At 37.5% G+C, this 17643-nt stretch overlaps 1 protein-coding gene and 1 non-coding gene across 3 annotated transcripts in view; both read left to right on the top strand.

Annotated features, from left to right (window-relative positions):
* The first annotated feature begins 462 nt into the window (after positions 1 to 462).
* On the top strand, positions 463 to 544 carry TRNAS-AGA. Its single transcript has one exon. It is a non-coding gene; the product is annotated as a tRNA-Ser (tRNA).
* A 258-nt stretch (positions 545 to 802) lies between these two features.
* C9H8orf37 (chromosome 9 C8orf37 homolog) overlaps positions 803 to 17643 on the top strand; it is a 32437-nt gene continuing 15596 nt past the window's right edge. Inside the window, exons 1-5 of one of the 2 annotated variants that reach the window (XM_010360635.2) lie at positions 806 to 1167; positions 6050 to 6137; positions 9614 to 9678; positions 10239 to 10304; positions 17157 to 17252. In XM_010360635.2, coding sequence (XP_010358937.1) covers positions 1013 to 1167; positions 6050 to 6137; positions 9614 to 9678; positions 10239 to 10304; positions 17157 to 17252 — 470 coding nt within the window. In that variant the 5' untranslated portion in view covers positions 806 to 1012. Of the gene's footprint in view, positions 1168 to 6049; positions 6138 to 9613; positions 9679 to 10238; positions 10305 to 17156; positions 17253 to 17643 lie in introns of both variants that reach the window. The other variant, XM_030937972.1, reaches the window with a different exon arrangement.

The raw sequence follows: 17643 nt of genomic DNA, 5'->3' as shown, positions 1-17643 counted from the left end.
GTCTGACCCTGCGGAGTGAATTTAAATCGCTGGGTAAATAGCTTCTTAATGTATAATGAATGGGTGAAAAGAAAGTCCTGGGAGCCTTTTGTCAAAGAGAAAGGCGAAAGAGTGAAACTGACAGCCCTATCAAGGAAGCCAGGAGACTGGTTGGCCCCCACCCGGTTCCTGGTTCTCTCCTGGAAATGGCTCCAACATTGTGCAAGCAGGTGGGTGTACAATAGTTTTGAGCACGCATCTCTCCCTCTCTCAGATTTAATTAGAATTTCCCTTTTTTCCAACAAAGAGTTGGACGGGATACCTTATAAGAGTTTTACAAACAGTAAAATGATAAGCGCCATAACATTCAAATATGCTCCCAACAGCTCAGTAATGGTTTCCTCCAGATCAAAACGTGCCTGTCAGTGCAGCAGACGCTTGTGCAGGTTCTACATGCATTCTCACCACAGACACTCACCGCCAGTAGTCGTGGCCGAGTGGTTAAGGCGATGGACTAGAAATCCATTGGGGTCTCCCCGCGCAGGTTCGAATCCTGCCGACTACGGTTACATCAGCTTTTTTTTCTTGCCATCAAACACTTTTTGTGTTTTAGAGCGTTCTGCCCCAACTTCCACAGATTTCAGGAATTTTCTAACGGTTGAAACACAACAGGGACCCAAACGGGAGAGGAGAGAATGAAAGGGCGAGAAAGTGTGGTTGTGGTTACAACGTGGGCCCGGGAGGGGCAGACGGGACAAACCACGCCAGACGAGCTTAAAGGAAGAAACGCAAAGCATCGCGAGTCACATAGACACAGGGCAGAGACAGCTCCGAACTCCGACCCGGCATGCGCCAGCCCCTCCCGAACCCACCGCGTTCTCTGCCGCTAGCCCTCTTGGGCGCCGGGTTGCCACGGGAAGCAGTGCGCATGCGCAGGGACGCATAATGGAACGTGAGCCAGCCGGGTCTCCGCGTTACCCCTGGAAACGACCGGACCCTGGCGATTGGAGGGGAAAACGCCAGGCGATTCAAGATGGCGGAGGACCTGGACGAGCTCTTGGATGAAGTCGAGTCCAAGTTTTGCACACCTGACCTTCTAAGACGGGGCGTGGTCGAGCAGCCCAAAGGCTGCGACGGCGGAACACACAGTAGCGACCGGAACCAAGCCGAGGCGAAAGAGAATCTCAGGTTAACGGGGCGGGAGGGGTGGACTGCTCTGGTAAAACCCTGCTCCGGGCCCTAAAGCTTCCCCTCCGCCGCCCAACCCAAAAGAAACGTGCCCGCGAACTCCAGCCCCTCCTTACATCACGGTTCAGACCCTCAGCGCCCTATCCTCAGCGGCAGCGCACCCCTGGACCCTCTACGCGGATTCTGGCATTTCTTCACTCAGCGCAGACTCCGCCCCCCCGGCAGGCCGCGGAGAGCTAGTCCCGCCCTTCCGCAGAGCCCGCGGCCGGAGCCTGTCTTCACCCTGTTTCTGCCTGCCAGAGCCTAGGAGGTTCTAATCGGGGACCGGGATGCCCCTCAGGCGCCCCGTTCTTAACGCCGAGAAGGCTGTGCTGACCTCGGCCAGATTTTGCCTCTGTGTGGCCAAGCGGTTCTCATCTCCCTGTGAGGGGCCTGTTAGACAACCTCATCCCATAGACTCAGACCCCGCTCCCCAGGCCAATCCTAATTCTGTCTTTAGCTCAGTTTTGTTTTGTTTTTTGAGATGGAGTCTCGCTCTGTCCTGTTTCCCAGACTGGAGTGCAGTGGCACGATCGTAGCTCACTGCAGCCTCCAACTCCCCGGTTCAAACGATCCTCCCGCCTCGGCCTACCCTAGGTGGGATTGCAGGCATGAGCTACCACGCCCGGCTAATTTGTATTTTTCGTAGAGACAGACTCTCGCTGTGTTGGCCAGGCTGGTCTTGAACTCCTAAGCTCAAGCTGTACTCCTGCCTCTGCCTCCCCTAAGTGCTAGAATTACAGTTGTAAGCCATCGCACCTCAGTTTGTTTGTTTTTAACTCAGGGAGTTAAGATGAGATTAGATTCATGACAAAAGGGTTAATTATTGTGAACATTAAATCATCTACCTTCCTTCTCTCCATGGCCCCCTAGTTAAAGGTCCCAGGCATACATATAGAAATTTAGGGACATTTCTTAAGTATTTTGGTTTTTGATCTAAAAAAACTACCTTTCAAATTTACCAGTCGTTTTTCCTCCATATAATTATTAAATAATAGGACTTCCTTCACTCCCCCATTTACCCCACAATCCCTCAAAAAACAATGTTTGCATCAGAGTATTGTCCTTCAGCAACTCTTGCTAGAATCTTTTGGAAATTGCCTCTTGCCTAGAATATTTTGGAAACGCTTGTGAAATTACACGGAGGCAACCTTGGATCAATCTAAGAACGTCATCTCCGTTAATTTTTTGGCTGCATCTTTGATTTGGTTTTGTTTTTTTTGGTGTGTGTGTGATTTCCCAAAGTATTATCCAGCTCTGTTACTATCCAGTTCACCTGGCTTATCTCCAGTGACATTTATTTATAAAAATTCACTCTGCGAAGATAAAAGCATCGAAAAAATTCTAAAGGAGCACATAAACAAAATTTCTAAAAGTTAGTTGAGTTCTGAGCAACATTTTAAAACAAAAATTAGAGACAACTATAATTACTATGAACGGGCTAACACTCATTTGGCTGGATGTTGTAAATATCACTCTCATTAACTTTTATTATCTTGTATACTGGAATTCTTTATGTGCCTATTAGCACATCTACCATCCGTATCCCACAACAGTTGTTGCTTTAGTACTTTTCATTTGTCCTTCTAGGGGATAGAGCCAATCTATCAAGGAGCTTTTCAGAGCTGTTCATCTTAGGAGAACTAGCATGCGGTGGGGCAGGATGTATTGAAGCAAGCTGTTCAAAATGGAAGGGACTATTTATGTGTATCTTCTCCAACCATGGGTTGTGTCATGCCTGTTCTTGCTCTACTAAAATTCATCCATAATGTTTCTAGTACCTCAGCCCACCTTAATACATTAGATTTTTTAGTACTAAATAACATAAAAGCCATAGTGAACCAGTACTGTTGTCATTTATATTAAAACTTTTCATCTGGCAATGTAGTTGTAAATTGTACCAAAAACAGCAACAAAGGGCCTAAACCTTATACCAAATATAGTCCCAACCTGGTTTATAATGTTATATATTAAAATTTTTCCTTGAGCAAAATTGATACTTAAAAGCTAGGAACAATTTATGTTTGAATTTATTAACAGGAGATTACCTACTAATTGTATAACAGTGTAACCTGTATCTCTCATAAGAGTTAAAATACTGATATTACCTCTTAAAATGATAGCTTTGCAAGTAATACTATAAATGACCATGCTACATCTGGATACCAGGAACAACTGCTAATGTAAGGGGTCAAAACGTGCAATTTGTTGAAGTGTTCAAAATGATAAAAAGAAATACGTGATTAGTAAAAGAAAAGACTGATGTGGGTTGAGAGGAACTGCAATAGGAATAAAGTGGTTCAGGATGATACAGATGGGAATATTTAAAGATAATATAGCTTTCTAGATGATATATAACAGCCAACATTTATTGAGCTCTTTCTGTATGCTGAGTGCTTTATATATGTTATTTCATTTAATCTTCACAACCCCATGAGGTGAATACTGTTACCCCATTTCACTGACCAAATCAATGCTTAGTTACTTGCCTACAGTCATATTGCTAAATCACAAGGACATAGTACATCTAGATTTAAGCTTTGTATATATACCTGTCACATTTAATTATAGGTTTAAGTGTTTATATTTTATTTTGAATATACCTTTTATTTTCAGCAGAAACTATATCTTGAAAAGATTAGAATGTCAGAAACAGAGTCAGAGAGGGAACCAGTAAAAGCTTATTAACATTTGATTGAGATTATTATCACATCAGAAGACCAAAAAATGTCTTATACAGTCCTTTAAAATTATGAGTTCTCAATGAAATGTTGACTTTATTGTTATTACTATAGCAAAGCATAGGCAAGTGTAGGCATTGTGAAATTGAGTGATCTAAGAACAGACCAGAATCTTATGTAAGCTGGTAATTTGGATCTGTAACAGTACTGATTAGGTTGGTGGAGTTTGGATGCATCTGATTCTTGAAATTGTGAAATTGCATGAGGGAGGCTACCCCAGTGAGTATGTCCTGAAAGCCAAAGAAGAGAATTTTAAGAGGCCATCTTAGCCACCTCTTATCAAAAAAGAAATATAAGGAATTGGTACCCAACAGTGTCGGATGCTTCTGAAAGATTAAAGAGGATTGGAACTGAGAACCACCATTATATTGTAGTGATTTGGGCAGTGGAAACCTTTGAGAGAAGAGTTTCACTGTAGTTGAGGGATTAGAGGCCAGAAGTAGAATATTATACCTGAAATAAATTTTAAGTAGTCATCTATATATCATTTTTATAGATAAAATATTTGAGTTTCAGAGAGATTAAATAATTTAAACTAGGTCAGTAGCTCTAGACTGGTGATGATTTTGCCACCCAAGGGGCATTTGGCAATGTCTGGAGACTTTTTTTTATTGTCACACCTGGGGAAGGGTGTGCTATTATTTCATAGCATCTAGTGGGTAGATGCTGTAAAACGTCCTGCAATATACAACAGTCTCCTGCCCCTACATACACACCCCAGAGAATTATCTGACCCAAAATGTCTGTCGTTCCAAGGTTGAGAAACCCCTGTCTAGGATTAACACCCAGCTGATTCTAAATCTAGTCTACTTGTAAGGAAGTAGAAATCGTGGATATAGACTATTCAGTAGTGTAGAAATCGTGGATATAGACTATTCAGTAGTGAGTAAGAAAGGGTGGCAGCTTTAAGAGAGGGGTTTTTTGAAGTGTCTCTTTGAAGAAGAAAGCCTTAAGCATACTTCTAAGTCAAAGGAAGAAACCAGTATACAGTGAAAGACATTAAGGGTAAAAGTTACAGTACAACTGAAGAGCCTAAGCCTGGAGACAGATAGAATCAACCATTAGGTAGTAGGCAGCAGTCTCTTGCTTTTCTTATTTCAGGTTAAATTTTTTTACTCCAAGATGTAACGAAGAAGGCCTATGTTAAAAATTGTCAGAATAAATACATTTCTGAAATTAGAGAGTTTGACTAAAAAACTTGTCTTCTAAAACAAATAATTTAATGAAGTTATAAAGTTGATGTACAGCATCTACTTCATATAAACGCTAAAGAAAGTTAATGTTGTATAGTATGAAGTGCAGGGACTGCCCTAGATTCAATTCCAAGCCTTTTCTCCCACTGTTTATATGACCTTGAACAGATTTCTGAATCTCTCAGTGCCTTTTCTTCATCTATAAAATGGGGTTAAATAAAGATACACTCATGTAAAGACTAAGGACAATGCCTGGGTTATAGTAAATATTCAGTCAATACTTACTATTTAGCTATTAGCTATTTAGCATCAGCTATTAAATAGAAGTTCTGTGTAGTAGTGGTTGTATTAATAATCCAGTGATGACTTTGCCTGCAGAAGGTAGAGGTAGTTGAGTAGCTGAGATATTCTAACAAATAGCACCTTTTTTGGGGGGTTGGGGGGAGGGTGGTCATTTGATTACATGACCTTTGGCTCCTCTTGTAAAGAGATATGGTTGACTTACAATGCAACCTTTAGGGGAAAAGTCAGGAAGACTCTTACAATTATCTTTGTTTATAATATCAGGTTCTGCTTATCATTGTACATATTTTGCATTAAATACATGCTTTATGTAATTTAGATAAGTACATACCCAGCTTCCTCTCAAATATAATGTATATAGTTTTAAATGTCTCAAGTATGTAATATCAAGTATGTAATAGTATAGAACATATGTGAATTTGTACCTGATAAAATATATCTTTGTCTCAACAAACTTAGACTATATCCACAGTGAAAAAAATTAAAATCACTTTTATCTTTCTACTATCAACTCTAATAATGGACTTTAAGCAAAACTCTTCCGATACTAGCTTTATCTGCTCATAAACCTCAGGCGAGTTTTCTCTGCATATGTTTTCTTTTCAGATCAACAGAAACATTTGAAAAAGAAGATGATCTTGACAGTCTTATTAATGAAATATTTGAAGAGTCCAACTTGGACAAAAAGCCCTCTGTAAGTCAAGTGTTATAAATATGTAGTAATTCTGTCATTATTTCAAGACATGTTTAGAATAGTCTTAAAGAAGATGCAAGTAGCTACCCATTATCTTTTGAATTCCGAAAAATACAATTACTTAAAGAAATTATTACACTTAAAGAGCTGTAGAAGTAGTAAAATATTAGAAACTCTCAGTACGTGTTTCCCTGTGCACTTCTCAGTAAGAATAACAAATTAGAAAAGCTGTTAGCATAGAAGTCAACTCACACATCAAGCTGGTCACTTGTATTTATTTGTAGTTTCTAAGAACACTTTTCTAAAAGGCCAAAAACAAACAGCTTTCATTATAGGAATGTGCTTAGCACCTCACGTGCAATGCCATTGCTCTTATCCCATGAAGCAATGACTAAATTGTTAATATTTCCATTTTTTAAATGTTTATGTGTCTATTTTAGGTGCATAAAAAGTTCACAAAATAATATAACAGCAACCTATATACTGAACATACCATGACAGCTACCCATATTAAACATATATTAATGTTTTGCTATATTTGCTTCACTGGACCTTTTTTTTAAAAAAGAAGTGCAAATTAAAGATATAGTTTAAGACCTCTCTAAATCCTACTCTATTGCCTTCCTTCCCAAAGATAACCATTTATCCTTTTTATCCATACATTTATACTTTTATTACATATGTATATAACCATAAACAATTGTAACTGTGTACAGTAGTCCATTATATAACTGCCATAGTTTATACACTTCCCTGATGATGGACATTTACATTGTGCTCAGTTGTTTGCTATTACAAATAATGCTTCATCAGATATCTTTTTTTAATTGGAGAAAAGGCATACAAATTTTAACATGTACACAGGGAAAACCAGTGATTACTCCTTCATTAGATATCTTTACATGGCTTCTTTTACCCATATACAGAAATTTCTCTAGGATGTATAAAGCTAGAAGAGGAATTCCTAGGTCATAAGGTGTGCTTATCTTCAACTCTACCCATTGCCAAATTGTTTTCCAAAGTGACTTTATCACTTAACATTTTTCATACTGGGCAGTATATGAGAATTTATGTGTTTTAATTTTTATCAGTATGGTGTGTGTCAAGCATATCTTTTAGATTTAAAAGAAAGATACAAAAATAGAAGTCTAATTTACAAAGACCACAAAAAACAGTAAGAAATAACTATAGTAGCAGGGTTTTGTTTTTTAAAGGATAGGGAAGATAAAAGCAAAACAGTGGACTGAAAACATCTAGGTAATGGTTGTGGTTAGAATATGGATAGAGACCACTTATATTTTTGTCACCCAGACTGAAAATCAAATGACTAGTATAGATTTTAAGATCTGAATTTTTCAAAATTAAACTTTTTCAATTCACCTGAAGTAAATTAATACACTGATGCCAAGCTGAATAATATGTAAACACAATAGCAATATTAAATATAGTCATTCCTTGGTATATTCAAGGGATTGGTTCCAGGAACCCCCCACATATACCAAAATCCATACATACTTAAGTTCTACAGTCAGCCTTACAGAACCCACCTATATGAAAAGTTAGCCCTCTGTATATCGGGTTTTGCATGCCACAAATACTGTATTTTTGATCCTTGTTTGGTTGGGAAAATTCCACATATAAGTGGACTTGTGTAGTTGAAACCCATGTTGTTCAAGGGTCACCTGTACCCTGCAAACAGAATACTTCCTAAGTACCAAGTAAGTGTGTAAGCACTGAATAGTAATGCCAATTTGTAGTACTAATTAATGGTAGAAAAAAATTACATCATTTTGTTGCTCTTCATTAATCATCAGAACAATTCATTATTTATTAAGTACTATAGGGTGCATATCTGTTTATGAGGTGCTATCTTTTCAGTTAAGGTGTTTCAGAACAAGATAAGTACTTCTCTGGCTTGGCTTTAAGATATACTAATTTGAAATAAAAGTAGCTCTTACAGTCATGAAGAAATAAATTTTTAAGCATGATCTTTTCCTTTTTTAGTTATGTATTATGTCCAGTTTCCCAACCTTCAAAGGAGATAGCAGGTCTAAGTAAAACATTCACTGGGGAAAAAAACATTTAAGAAAAGAAACATCGGGCCGGGCGTGGTGGCTCAAGCCTGTAATCCCAGCACTTTGGGAGGCCGAGATGGGCAGATCACAAGGTCAGGAGATCGAGACTATCCTGGCTAACAAGGTGAAACCCCATCTCAACTAAAAAATACAAAAAAACTAGCCGGGCGAGGTGGCGGGCGCCTGTAGTCCCAGCTACTTGGGAGGCTGAGGCGGGAGAATGGCATGAACCTGGGAGGCGGAGCTTGCAGTGAGCCGAGATCGCGCCACTGCACTCCAGCCTGGGCGACAGAGCGAGACTCCGTCTCAAAAAAAAAAAAAAAGAAAAGAAACATTGATAAACAGATGGTCTATGCCAGTGTTGTCATTAGAGGCTATATTATGCCCTAAAAATACTACTCCCCCACCGCACCCCCAGCTCTCCCATTCTGTCGCATTTCTGAACTGTTCCCAGACCCACACAAGAAAGCCCAGGAACCAACAACGAACCTCAGAGTGTGCCAGCTTAGAGTCATAAGCATGAGTCTGGATGGCACATGAAACATGCTCCCCAAACAGAAAGATTCGTGCATATTGTTATTTTTCAGACATGTGCCAAAATTTTTTCCATTTCTGCTTAACATCAAATAAGAGTTGAGCGACATAGTAAAACAATATTTTTGCCTCTATTAAATTTCCTCATCCACTATGTAAAATGAAGGCACGACTCTGCATAGTTTAAATTGCCTTTTCTCCATCTCACTTCCTCTCCTTGGCGGTGGTCCTAGTGTGTGGTTGGTTTATGTTGTTTGGTACCATATACCACTTAACACTTAATAAATGCTTGCTAATGATGATGATATTATGTAACCATATAGGAACTACTGTATGGTTGTGACTAGGTAGCTCTACATTTTCCTTGAACATTTATTGGTTGATACCATTCCATTTGATCAAAATTAATATTCCTGAAGTTACACAGGAGCTTGGTTAGTTTAATTTTCGTTCCTATGACGCACATTCACAGCCTTTAAAAATGAGCCTGAGGTTTTTTTCCTCCTCAATTGAATTTTTCTAGAATGAAGTTTTAAATAGCAGGTCCTTCATATTAAATCATTGAACTGTAATATTAACTGAAGAGTTATAAAGTGACTCTAAATCTTAGCATGCTAATAATGGCAATATATCAATTTCCTAGCCTAAAAGTTAGTAGAGTAATTTGCACATTCCTTAGGGAGTTCTGCTTCCGTTTTGCCTTTAAAAGGTTTTGATCATTGTTTTTATTTCAGAAACTTAAAAATGATGCCATCAAAATGTGTATTTAAGTCATTTAGAAAATATTCTTGTTATAAGGAATATTAGTTTTCATGTTACAGTTTTCTAAGTTACTCGTGGCCTTTTATTGTTTTGCTTTTTTAACAGAAATTAAAATCTAAATCTTCAGGTAACACATCTGTCAGAGCTTCCATTCAAGGCCTTGGTAAAAGGTAAGTTGAGATTGCTTTGGTGACTTATACACACTATTGAGCAAACACTATGAGCATAGTCTAGTAGATTTTGTTACCATTTAAACAGCAGTGACATTGAACAACAAAGCATTGGTTGGCCTTCAGGAGAAAGACCAATAGCAATATCTTCAGTGTTCTTATGGTCTATGACCCCCTTCATGTAAAGGAAATTAAATGGGGGATTATTGCTATTGTAAATAATTTTCTGCCATTTAAAAAAAGTGTGAACAGTTTCTCAAAATTAATGTTCTGTTATATTCTTCAGTATTTACTTTGTCCCTTACATTATTTGGCAAACACATTTTTCTTTTACTCATTTTAACTCCTTGAGTGTTCCTGAATGTACAGGTTATATCCAATAAAGCAGTGATCCTACAATAAATAGCTCTTCTTTGAAATGGTTGGCTTGCTAGGGAAAATAAACAATTTGATTACAAGAACATAAAGTCAACAAAACCAAAAATTTTTTAACATGGCCAATTAACTTCTCCTATTTTTTGTTATAACTTCATATTTTTGCATCTGTTGAACACATCTAGTTGCAGTCCGGTGTACCTTGGTGGAAGCTCTATTCCATGTGGGATTGGAACAAATATTTCATGGAGGTAGGTTGTCAGAAATGTATTATACTTTCTTACTAGGTTTTTTCCAAATGGTTGCCCCGTTGTTAAAATGTAGTTCTTAACATCTTCGCATCAGTCTGTTTTATAAGGAGAGGTATTTTTATTAGCTAATCTAAGAATTCTTTGTTTTTAATTCTTGGGAGATAGCTATTGAAAGCTGTGATGTTAGGTATGTGTTATTCATTTTATGCTCTTTTCTAAGCCCCACTTGAAATGCCTGGATCACTCCAGTCCCAGCTTTGTTTCCACAGGACACAGGAGAGTGAACTTCTTTCCAGGCAGTGGAAGCAAAGTGGCCATGCAGATACATGATGCCTTACCCACACTGCCTTGGCCAGTTAGCATGCAAAGCTACAGGTCTGCATTACCCAAAACATTCTCAAGCATAGTTGCTTGATTTTACATGTTTACATATTTCAAAAGCAGAAACCCTACATTCTTTGTCTCTTCCCTGCCCTTTCTACCTCTGCTTTCTCACTCAGTACCTCTTTCTGGGCAATCTTATAGTCATGATGCCACCTACCCCAAACCCATGTTAGCCCCATAGTCCTAGCACATTCCACTGGCACTTTCATAATATGGGCAAACAGTTTGGCTTTAAGCAAACGCTACTCTCCTGCTGCTTTTGGTTCTATTTTTGGCAGAGGCCTACTTACCTAGCTTACTTTATTAAAATATTTTTATCTAGTTATTTCTAAAACACTTACTTTCTGTTAATTTTTTAAGAAAGAACGGCCTAAGTTATATGATTGCATGTTGACCACATTTCTGGAGGGATAACTGTTATATAGTCAAACGTCACCAGCAAGGATACATTCTGAGAAATATGTCATTAGGTGACTTCCTCATGTACAAACATCATAGAGTATACTTACACAAACCTAGATGATATAGCCTACTACACACCTAGGCTAGGTGGTGTACTAGCGTACTACACACTACTAGGCTGCAAACCTGTGTAGCATGTAACTACACTGAATACTGTAGGCAGTGGTAACACCATGGTACATATTTGTGTATCTAAATATTAAAAAGGTACAGCAAAAATACATTCTAAAAGATTTTTCAAATGGTACAGCTGTATAGGGCACTTAGCATGAACCGAGCTTGCAGGACTGGAAGTTGCTCTGGGTGAGTGAGTGAGTGAGTGGTGAGTGACTGTGAAAGCCTAGGACATTAGGCTAGTGTAGACTTTATAAACACTGTAACTTAGGCTACACTAAGTTTACTTTAAAAAGTCTTTAATAATATTAACCTAAGTTTACTGAAACTTTTCATTTATAAACTTTTTTTAACTTTTGATTCTTTTTTAATAGTAATTTAAAACACACTGTATAGCTATACTAAAATATTTTCTTTCTTTGTATCCTTATTCATAAGGTTTTTTCAATTGTTTCATTTTTACTTTGTAAACTTTTTTGTTAAAAATGAAGACACAACACACACATTAGCCTAGGCCTGTGCAGGGTCTGGATCATCCATGTCACTGTCCTGTACCTCCACATCTTGCCCCGCTGGAAGGTCTTCGTTGGGGGGGGGCTACAACATGCATGGGGCTGTCATCTCGTAAAAACAGTGCCTTCTTCTGAAATACCTCCTGAAGGACCTGCCTGAGGCTGTTTTACAGTTAACTTGTTTTAATAAGTAGAAGGAGTACATTCTCAAATAATGATACAAAGTATAGTATAGTAAAATCATGAACTAGTAACATAGTTTATTATCATTATCAAGTGTTAGGTACCATACATAATTGTATGCACTACTTTTATACAACTGGCAGCTCAGTAGGTTTGTTTACATCAGTATCACCGCAAACACATGAGTAAGCATTGTGCTATATAGGACAGCTATGATGTAAGTAGGAATAGCAATTTTTCAGCTCCGTTATAATTCTGTAGGACCACTGTTGTATATATGGTCCATCGTTGACCAAAACATCACTGTGGCAAATTAACTGTATTGAATCATAGAAGTGGGAGTTAAAAAAACATTGTTGGAGGGTTGTGGTGGTGCCAGCCTACATCCAAGGACAATGCCCAGAAGGTAGGGCTATAGGACAAAAGTGAAATTAGGAGTCTGGAGAAGCCTTATATGGGAACACCAGGCAGCCAAAGGCTAATATAAATCCACCAGAATGTTACCTGCTGTTAGAGCTATAAAGAAGAATTAATAGTAATTGAATCATGTATCGAGGACTCTCTGTACAAAAAAATTAGAGCTACAAACTGCTTGTAGAGGTGAATTTAGTGTTGTTGCTATCAATCCTAAATTACCTGTTTCAACTCAGTTGGGACTTGCTCTGTCATTTTCAGAGCCATGCCTCCTCTATTCCAGGCATCTATCAAGTCACCCATGAACCACAGCAGCAGTTTCCCAGTTAGCATCCACTTCCATCTTTTCTAGTATCACCCACATATAGCAATCAAGATATCCCTAAAATATTATTTTGAGTGCCTCTCTTCTATTCAGAAGGGAAGTGAGAGTTGCCATTTGTCTCACATTAACTCTAAACTTACTATTTGCTTTACCAAATTGTTATCCTTGTTGCTCCTCTTCTCTCTTTAGTTCCTTCAGCTCCAATTAAAGCCTGGGTCAGATATTCCACTTCCACTGGGACGCTTGTCATTCTGTACTTTCCACTTGCGTTTTTCTGCGTCTGAGTATATTTACATTTATTCCCTGTCTGAAACAACACTCCCTTCTAATGCATGTCTCCTGCTACCTTATCTGTTTAATTCACATACTGCAGATTGATTTTTCCATTTGAATTTTTTCCATTTTTTAAATCCATTGAATGCCCATGTCGTAAACCCTGTGCTAGGTTATCAATGAAAGGCAAAACATTGGCCAGTGAGGAACAAATCAGCACATGATTACTCCTGTGGCATGAAACGGAAGGGCTCTGATGACAGAATGCCTGAGTTCAAAGCCTCACTCTGCCACTTACAAGCTCTGAAGCCTTAAGAAGGGATGTTATCTTCTAAAACCTATTTCCTCACTCTTAAAAACTAAACATATTTCATGGAGATACTCTGAGGATTAAATGAAATAATACATGAAAACTATGCTTATGGTGGAAAAGACAGCTAGGTACTGCAGGCACACTGGGTTCTAATTAAGGTGTCTTTCTTATCCATTAGTCCTGCTTTCTTGTTATATCTCAAGGACTAGAATATTTATTCTACTACTAGTTTTCCATTTAATCTCAGGAAATACATATACTTATAGGTGCCTTCTGTTTTCATGAATGATCTTTTAAAAAAATACATTCTGGTTTACTTCTAAAAAGTAAACATTTCGTTGAGATTTTCTTATGTATGAAATATTTTGTGTGTACTTTGATTTAGTTCTACCACAGACAAAATCTATACTAGATGGAATTTCAGTAAACCAAAGAACAGCCTGTTTTCATAGCTCGAGGCCCCTATCACATACTGTTAGTCCAAGTGGGATGCCAAAATCAATTATACCCCATTTCTACCTCCTGCATAGCTGTAAGAAGAGATACCAGTTGCATATATATGTGCAGGTAAATATTTGTATTCGCAGATTTTTTATTAGTTGCCCCTTTCATGACACACAATTTGCACCCATAGAAAAATAAACACATGTGTTCATCTGCATATGCAACATTTTATGTGTGAAGTACTTTATACTGTCCAGAGCACTTTTTATATATGCATATTGACTTACCTACTCCACAGGAGAAAAACCCAAGATGCCTATCAAGAATTTTTACCTCCATTTTATAAATGAAGAGATGGAGGTACTTGTGTTAAATTTGTCAAACACATATTAATCACCTGGTAGGTCCTAAGGATTAAATGAACAAATTATGGTGAACAAATAAATGGACAGTTCCTGTCCTCCATAAGCTTTCAGTCTAGATAAGGAGATAGGCTTTAAATAGATATCCCACAAATAAGTATTTAATTTCCATTTGATATGTGACATAAAGGGAAAGTATGGCATACTATAAGCATAGATAATGAGCACTCTAACTAATATGAAGGATCAAGGAATAATTCTCTGAGAAGATAATCAAACCACAATGTGAAAAATGAGTAGGAGTTAGGCAAAGAGAGGTGACCATTGGAGCCAGAGCACACACATGTTTAGAAGATCCCTGAGAAGGGGAGGAGCTGGGGGTGTTCCTCTGGTGGGAGGAACAGAGAGCATCTGGCTGTGCTGGAGCATAATGGGAAAGAATGGCCGCTGAGGGGACTGGAGAGAGAGTGGAGGGACATTTGACTTAGGGTCCTGTAATCCTTTAGAGGGTTTTGGAAAAAGTATGTCCTGTGTGCAATGGGCCAGATTTGTGTTTCTTAAAAAAGTCATGTTAGCTGCTCTGCAGAAAATGGCTTGGGAGTTGGAGGGGCAAGACAGGAAAGAGAAGATGGGAGTTGTGACCTGCGTGGTAGCAAGGACTTAGGGAAAAGCTCAAATTTGAAGTATTTAGAATATAGAATTGACAGAATTCAGTGATTGATTAAGGAAGGTAAGAGAGAAAGTTGTTAAGAATGACTCCCAAATAATGTGCCTTGCTCAAGGTCATATCAATTATTACAAAGCAAGGATTCAAGTTGGTTACTTGATACCTAATCCATTATGGTTTCTATTATACCATGTAGCAGAAAGCCATGTAATGAATGGGAAGAATCTTAGCTGATGTTGCTGTTGGAACTGCGGTTATCTTCAAACTGTCCAAACATCAAGTTTCTCTAGTCCCATTGTGTAGATCTGATAGGATTGAATAGAGAACCACAGTGTCTGGGCAGAAGATTATATTGGGTTAGATTTGGGGCATTCTTGTCATAAACATCTTTAAAATAGTGAATTCTACTTATTAGCTGGACAAAAGAACAAAGCTCTTGGTGACATGTGTGATGTCCTCTACATTTTAGAGGGAAACACCTGACAGTTTGTCTTTCACTGGAGTCATGACTTTATATTAGATATGCTTTTATTTACATAGTTATGAAAGAGAAATATATTTCAGCCCTGAAAAGAAGTACTGATTTACATGGCCAGGGCATAAAGGAAATTGAATCTATCCTGCCTATTTGTGTTGTTTGTTTGATTTCTAGATACAGCTCTGGTTTGAGGTAATGCTGAATGACTTTAGATTTTAGAAAAAGATTTGTCTTTCATTTGTTGATGGAAAGGGGAGAGAATAGTAGTAGGAAGCATGGTGGCAGTAATAAGTACTACAGATAAAACGAAGGCATTTTCAAACCAATCGCATTTTACTCTCAATTATTTTTTAAACTACTTGCAAGACTGGATTATTCCATAGACTGGTACTAATTATGATCTAATAGAGTAAATCGTAGCAGTGGAATGATTTCTTAGCTGCAAGTTAGTTTTATGTTTCTCAAAGGACAGTGTTTGTAGGAAAATGTGGTGTGAATAGATTTGAATAAACTACTAAATTTTAAATTAAAAAGCTGTATTTAACATTATGGTTGAGATTTTACACATACAAAACGTCAGGAAATTCTAAATTATAGTTCCCACAACAGCAATAATTCAGCCAAATTGCACATGTGTATTAAGGCATTAAAGTTAACACTCTGTGCAATCATGTAATAAACTATGTATGCATAAGAAAGCAGGTCATAGTAACTTTGGGAACTATCATTTTGCATTTCCTGACTTGTACATTCGAAGTCTGAGTTCAAATGTGTACAAATGTAGTTGTTGAATTTCCAAATGTAGAAATGCAACTTCATAAATTGCTAAGTTTGAAAGAAAATATGGACTTGCCTATGAAACTTGTATAGGTTTTAAATGTTTCATTATTATTATAGTTAATAGTATTTTTAGAAATACAAAGCATTTATTCTCAAAGAAACTTTCAGGCCAAAGGTATTTGCAGTTTTGAAATTAGCATATCTGAACTTTGAAGGGAAATAAATGAAAAAAATCTAATGGTGAGTTTGTTTTATTTTTTCATTACAGAAGTATTATGTGCTTACTGGAAGAATAAAAACAAAATTGAAACATGTATAAAGAAAAAGATAATAATCTCCCTTCCTTCCCTTTAGTCAACCACTCCTGATGCAACCAGTGTTACTGTGTAGTATGTAACTTTCTACATTTTGCTCCATGTTCTTATAAACTCCTAGCCACCTATATAGGAATTTATTGGGGGGGTCGTTTTTACAAAAGTAGGATCATGCTATACATGTTAGTGTGCACCTTGGTTCAGATATCCCTCCAGATTAGTATATAATCTAGTTATCATGAGCATTGTTTCTTCTCTCACTACAATCGAAGCTCTATGAATATAGAATCTCACTAGCACATACCAGACTCTCAATAAATATTTTTTAAGTGAGTGAATGAGTGCATTATGCCAAGTTGTGAGGCAGCAAACAAATACAATCTTTTCCCAGCTCTTAATCAGCTTATCTGAAAAACAGATTCATTTCAATGTCATGTGATATATTCTTTGGTAGAGATATTCCTGAAAATTTCAGTAGGAAGGGAAGCATTTAAAGAAGTCAGCTTATGTGAAGATCTCCCTCAGACCTAATTTGAAAACCATGGAATTAAAAGATCTACAAATCTATTTTCTTTTGTATCTATATAGTATATGTGTATGTTCAGTGTACAAGATCGTAGTAAAATAGGTTTGTGCAAAAATTTAACCTTAAGGTTTAGACTGCAAATAATGCTTTAGTATAAAGATTTATAATCAGATTAATCTGTACTTTTCTGTTGTTTATTCAGTAGTCTGTAATATGTGGTATATCCCATAAATAAATCACCGTGTCTTCACATTTAAAGATACTAATAATCTTTAATATACAATTTTTTTTTTCTGAACAGAGCATGTGACCATCTGCGTTGTATAGCCTGTGATTTCTTGGTAGTCAGCTATGATGACTATATGTGGGACAAATCATGTGATTATCTGTTTTTCAGGTATGTTACTAAAGAACTTCACTCTGAAAAAAGTACCAAGTACTTTATATTTCTTATTTTGATATATTCTGTCTGGGCAGATCCGGCCAGATCATGTGGGCTTCACCTCTTCAATATAGTCATGTGCTACATTATGATGCTTTAGTCAGCAGTGGACTGCATACATATATACATGGTGGTTCCATAAGATTATAATGGAGTTGAAAAATTCCTAACACCTAGTGACATCATCGTCATTGTAATATTGTACTGCAATGCATTGCACATGTTTGCGGTGATGCTGGTATAAACAGTAACATGCTGTAGAGGTTTGTAGCCTATACCATATAGCCTAGGTGTGTGGTAGGCTGTACCGTCTAGGTTTGTACAAGCTCAATCTGTGATATTCCCA

Source organism: Rhinopithecus roxellana, chromosome 9 (genome assembly GCF_007565055.1).
Source record: "Rhinopithecus roxellana isolate Shanxi Qingling chromosome 9, ASM756505v1, whole genome shotgun sequence".
Taxonomy (NCBI): domain Eukaryota; kingdom Metazoa; phylum Chordata; class Mammalia; order Primates; family Cercopithecidae; genus Rhinopithecus; species Rhinopithecus roxellana.
Note: the sequence above shows the minus strand (reverse complement) of the source record. Positions and strands in the feature narration are given on the sequence as shown.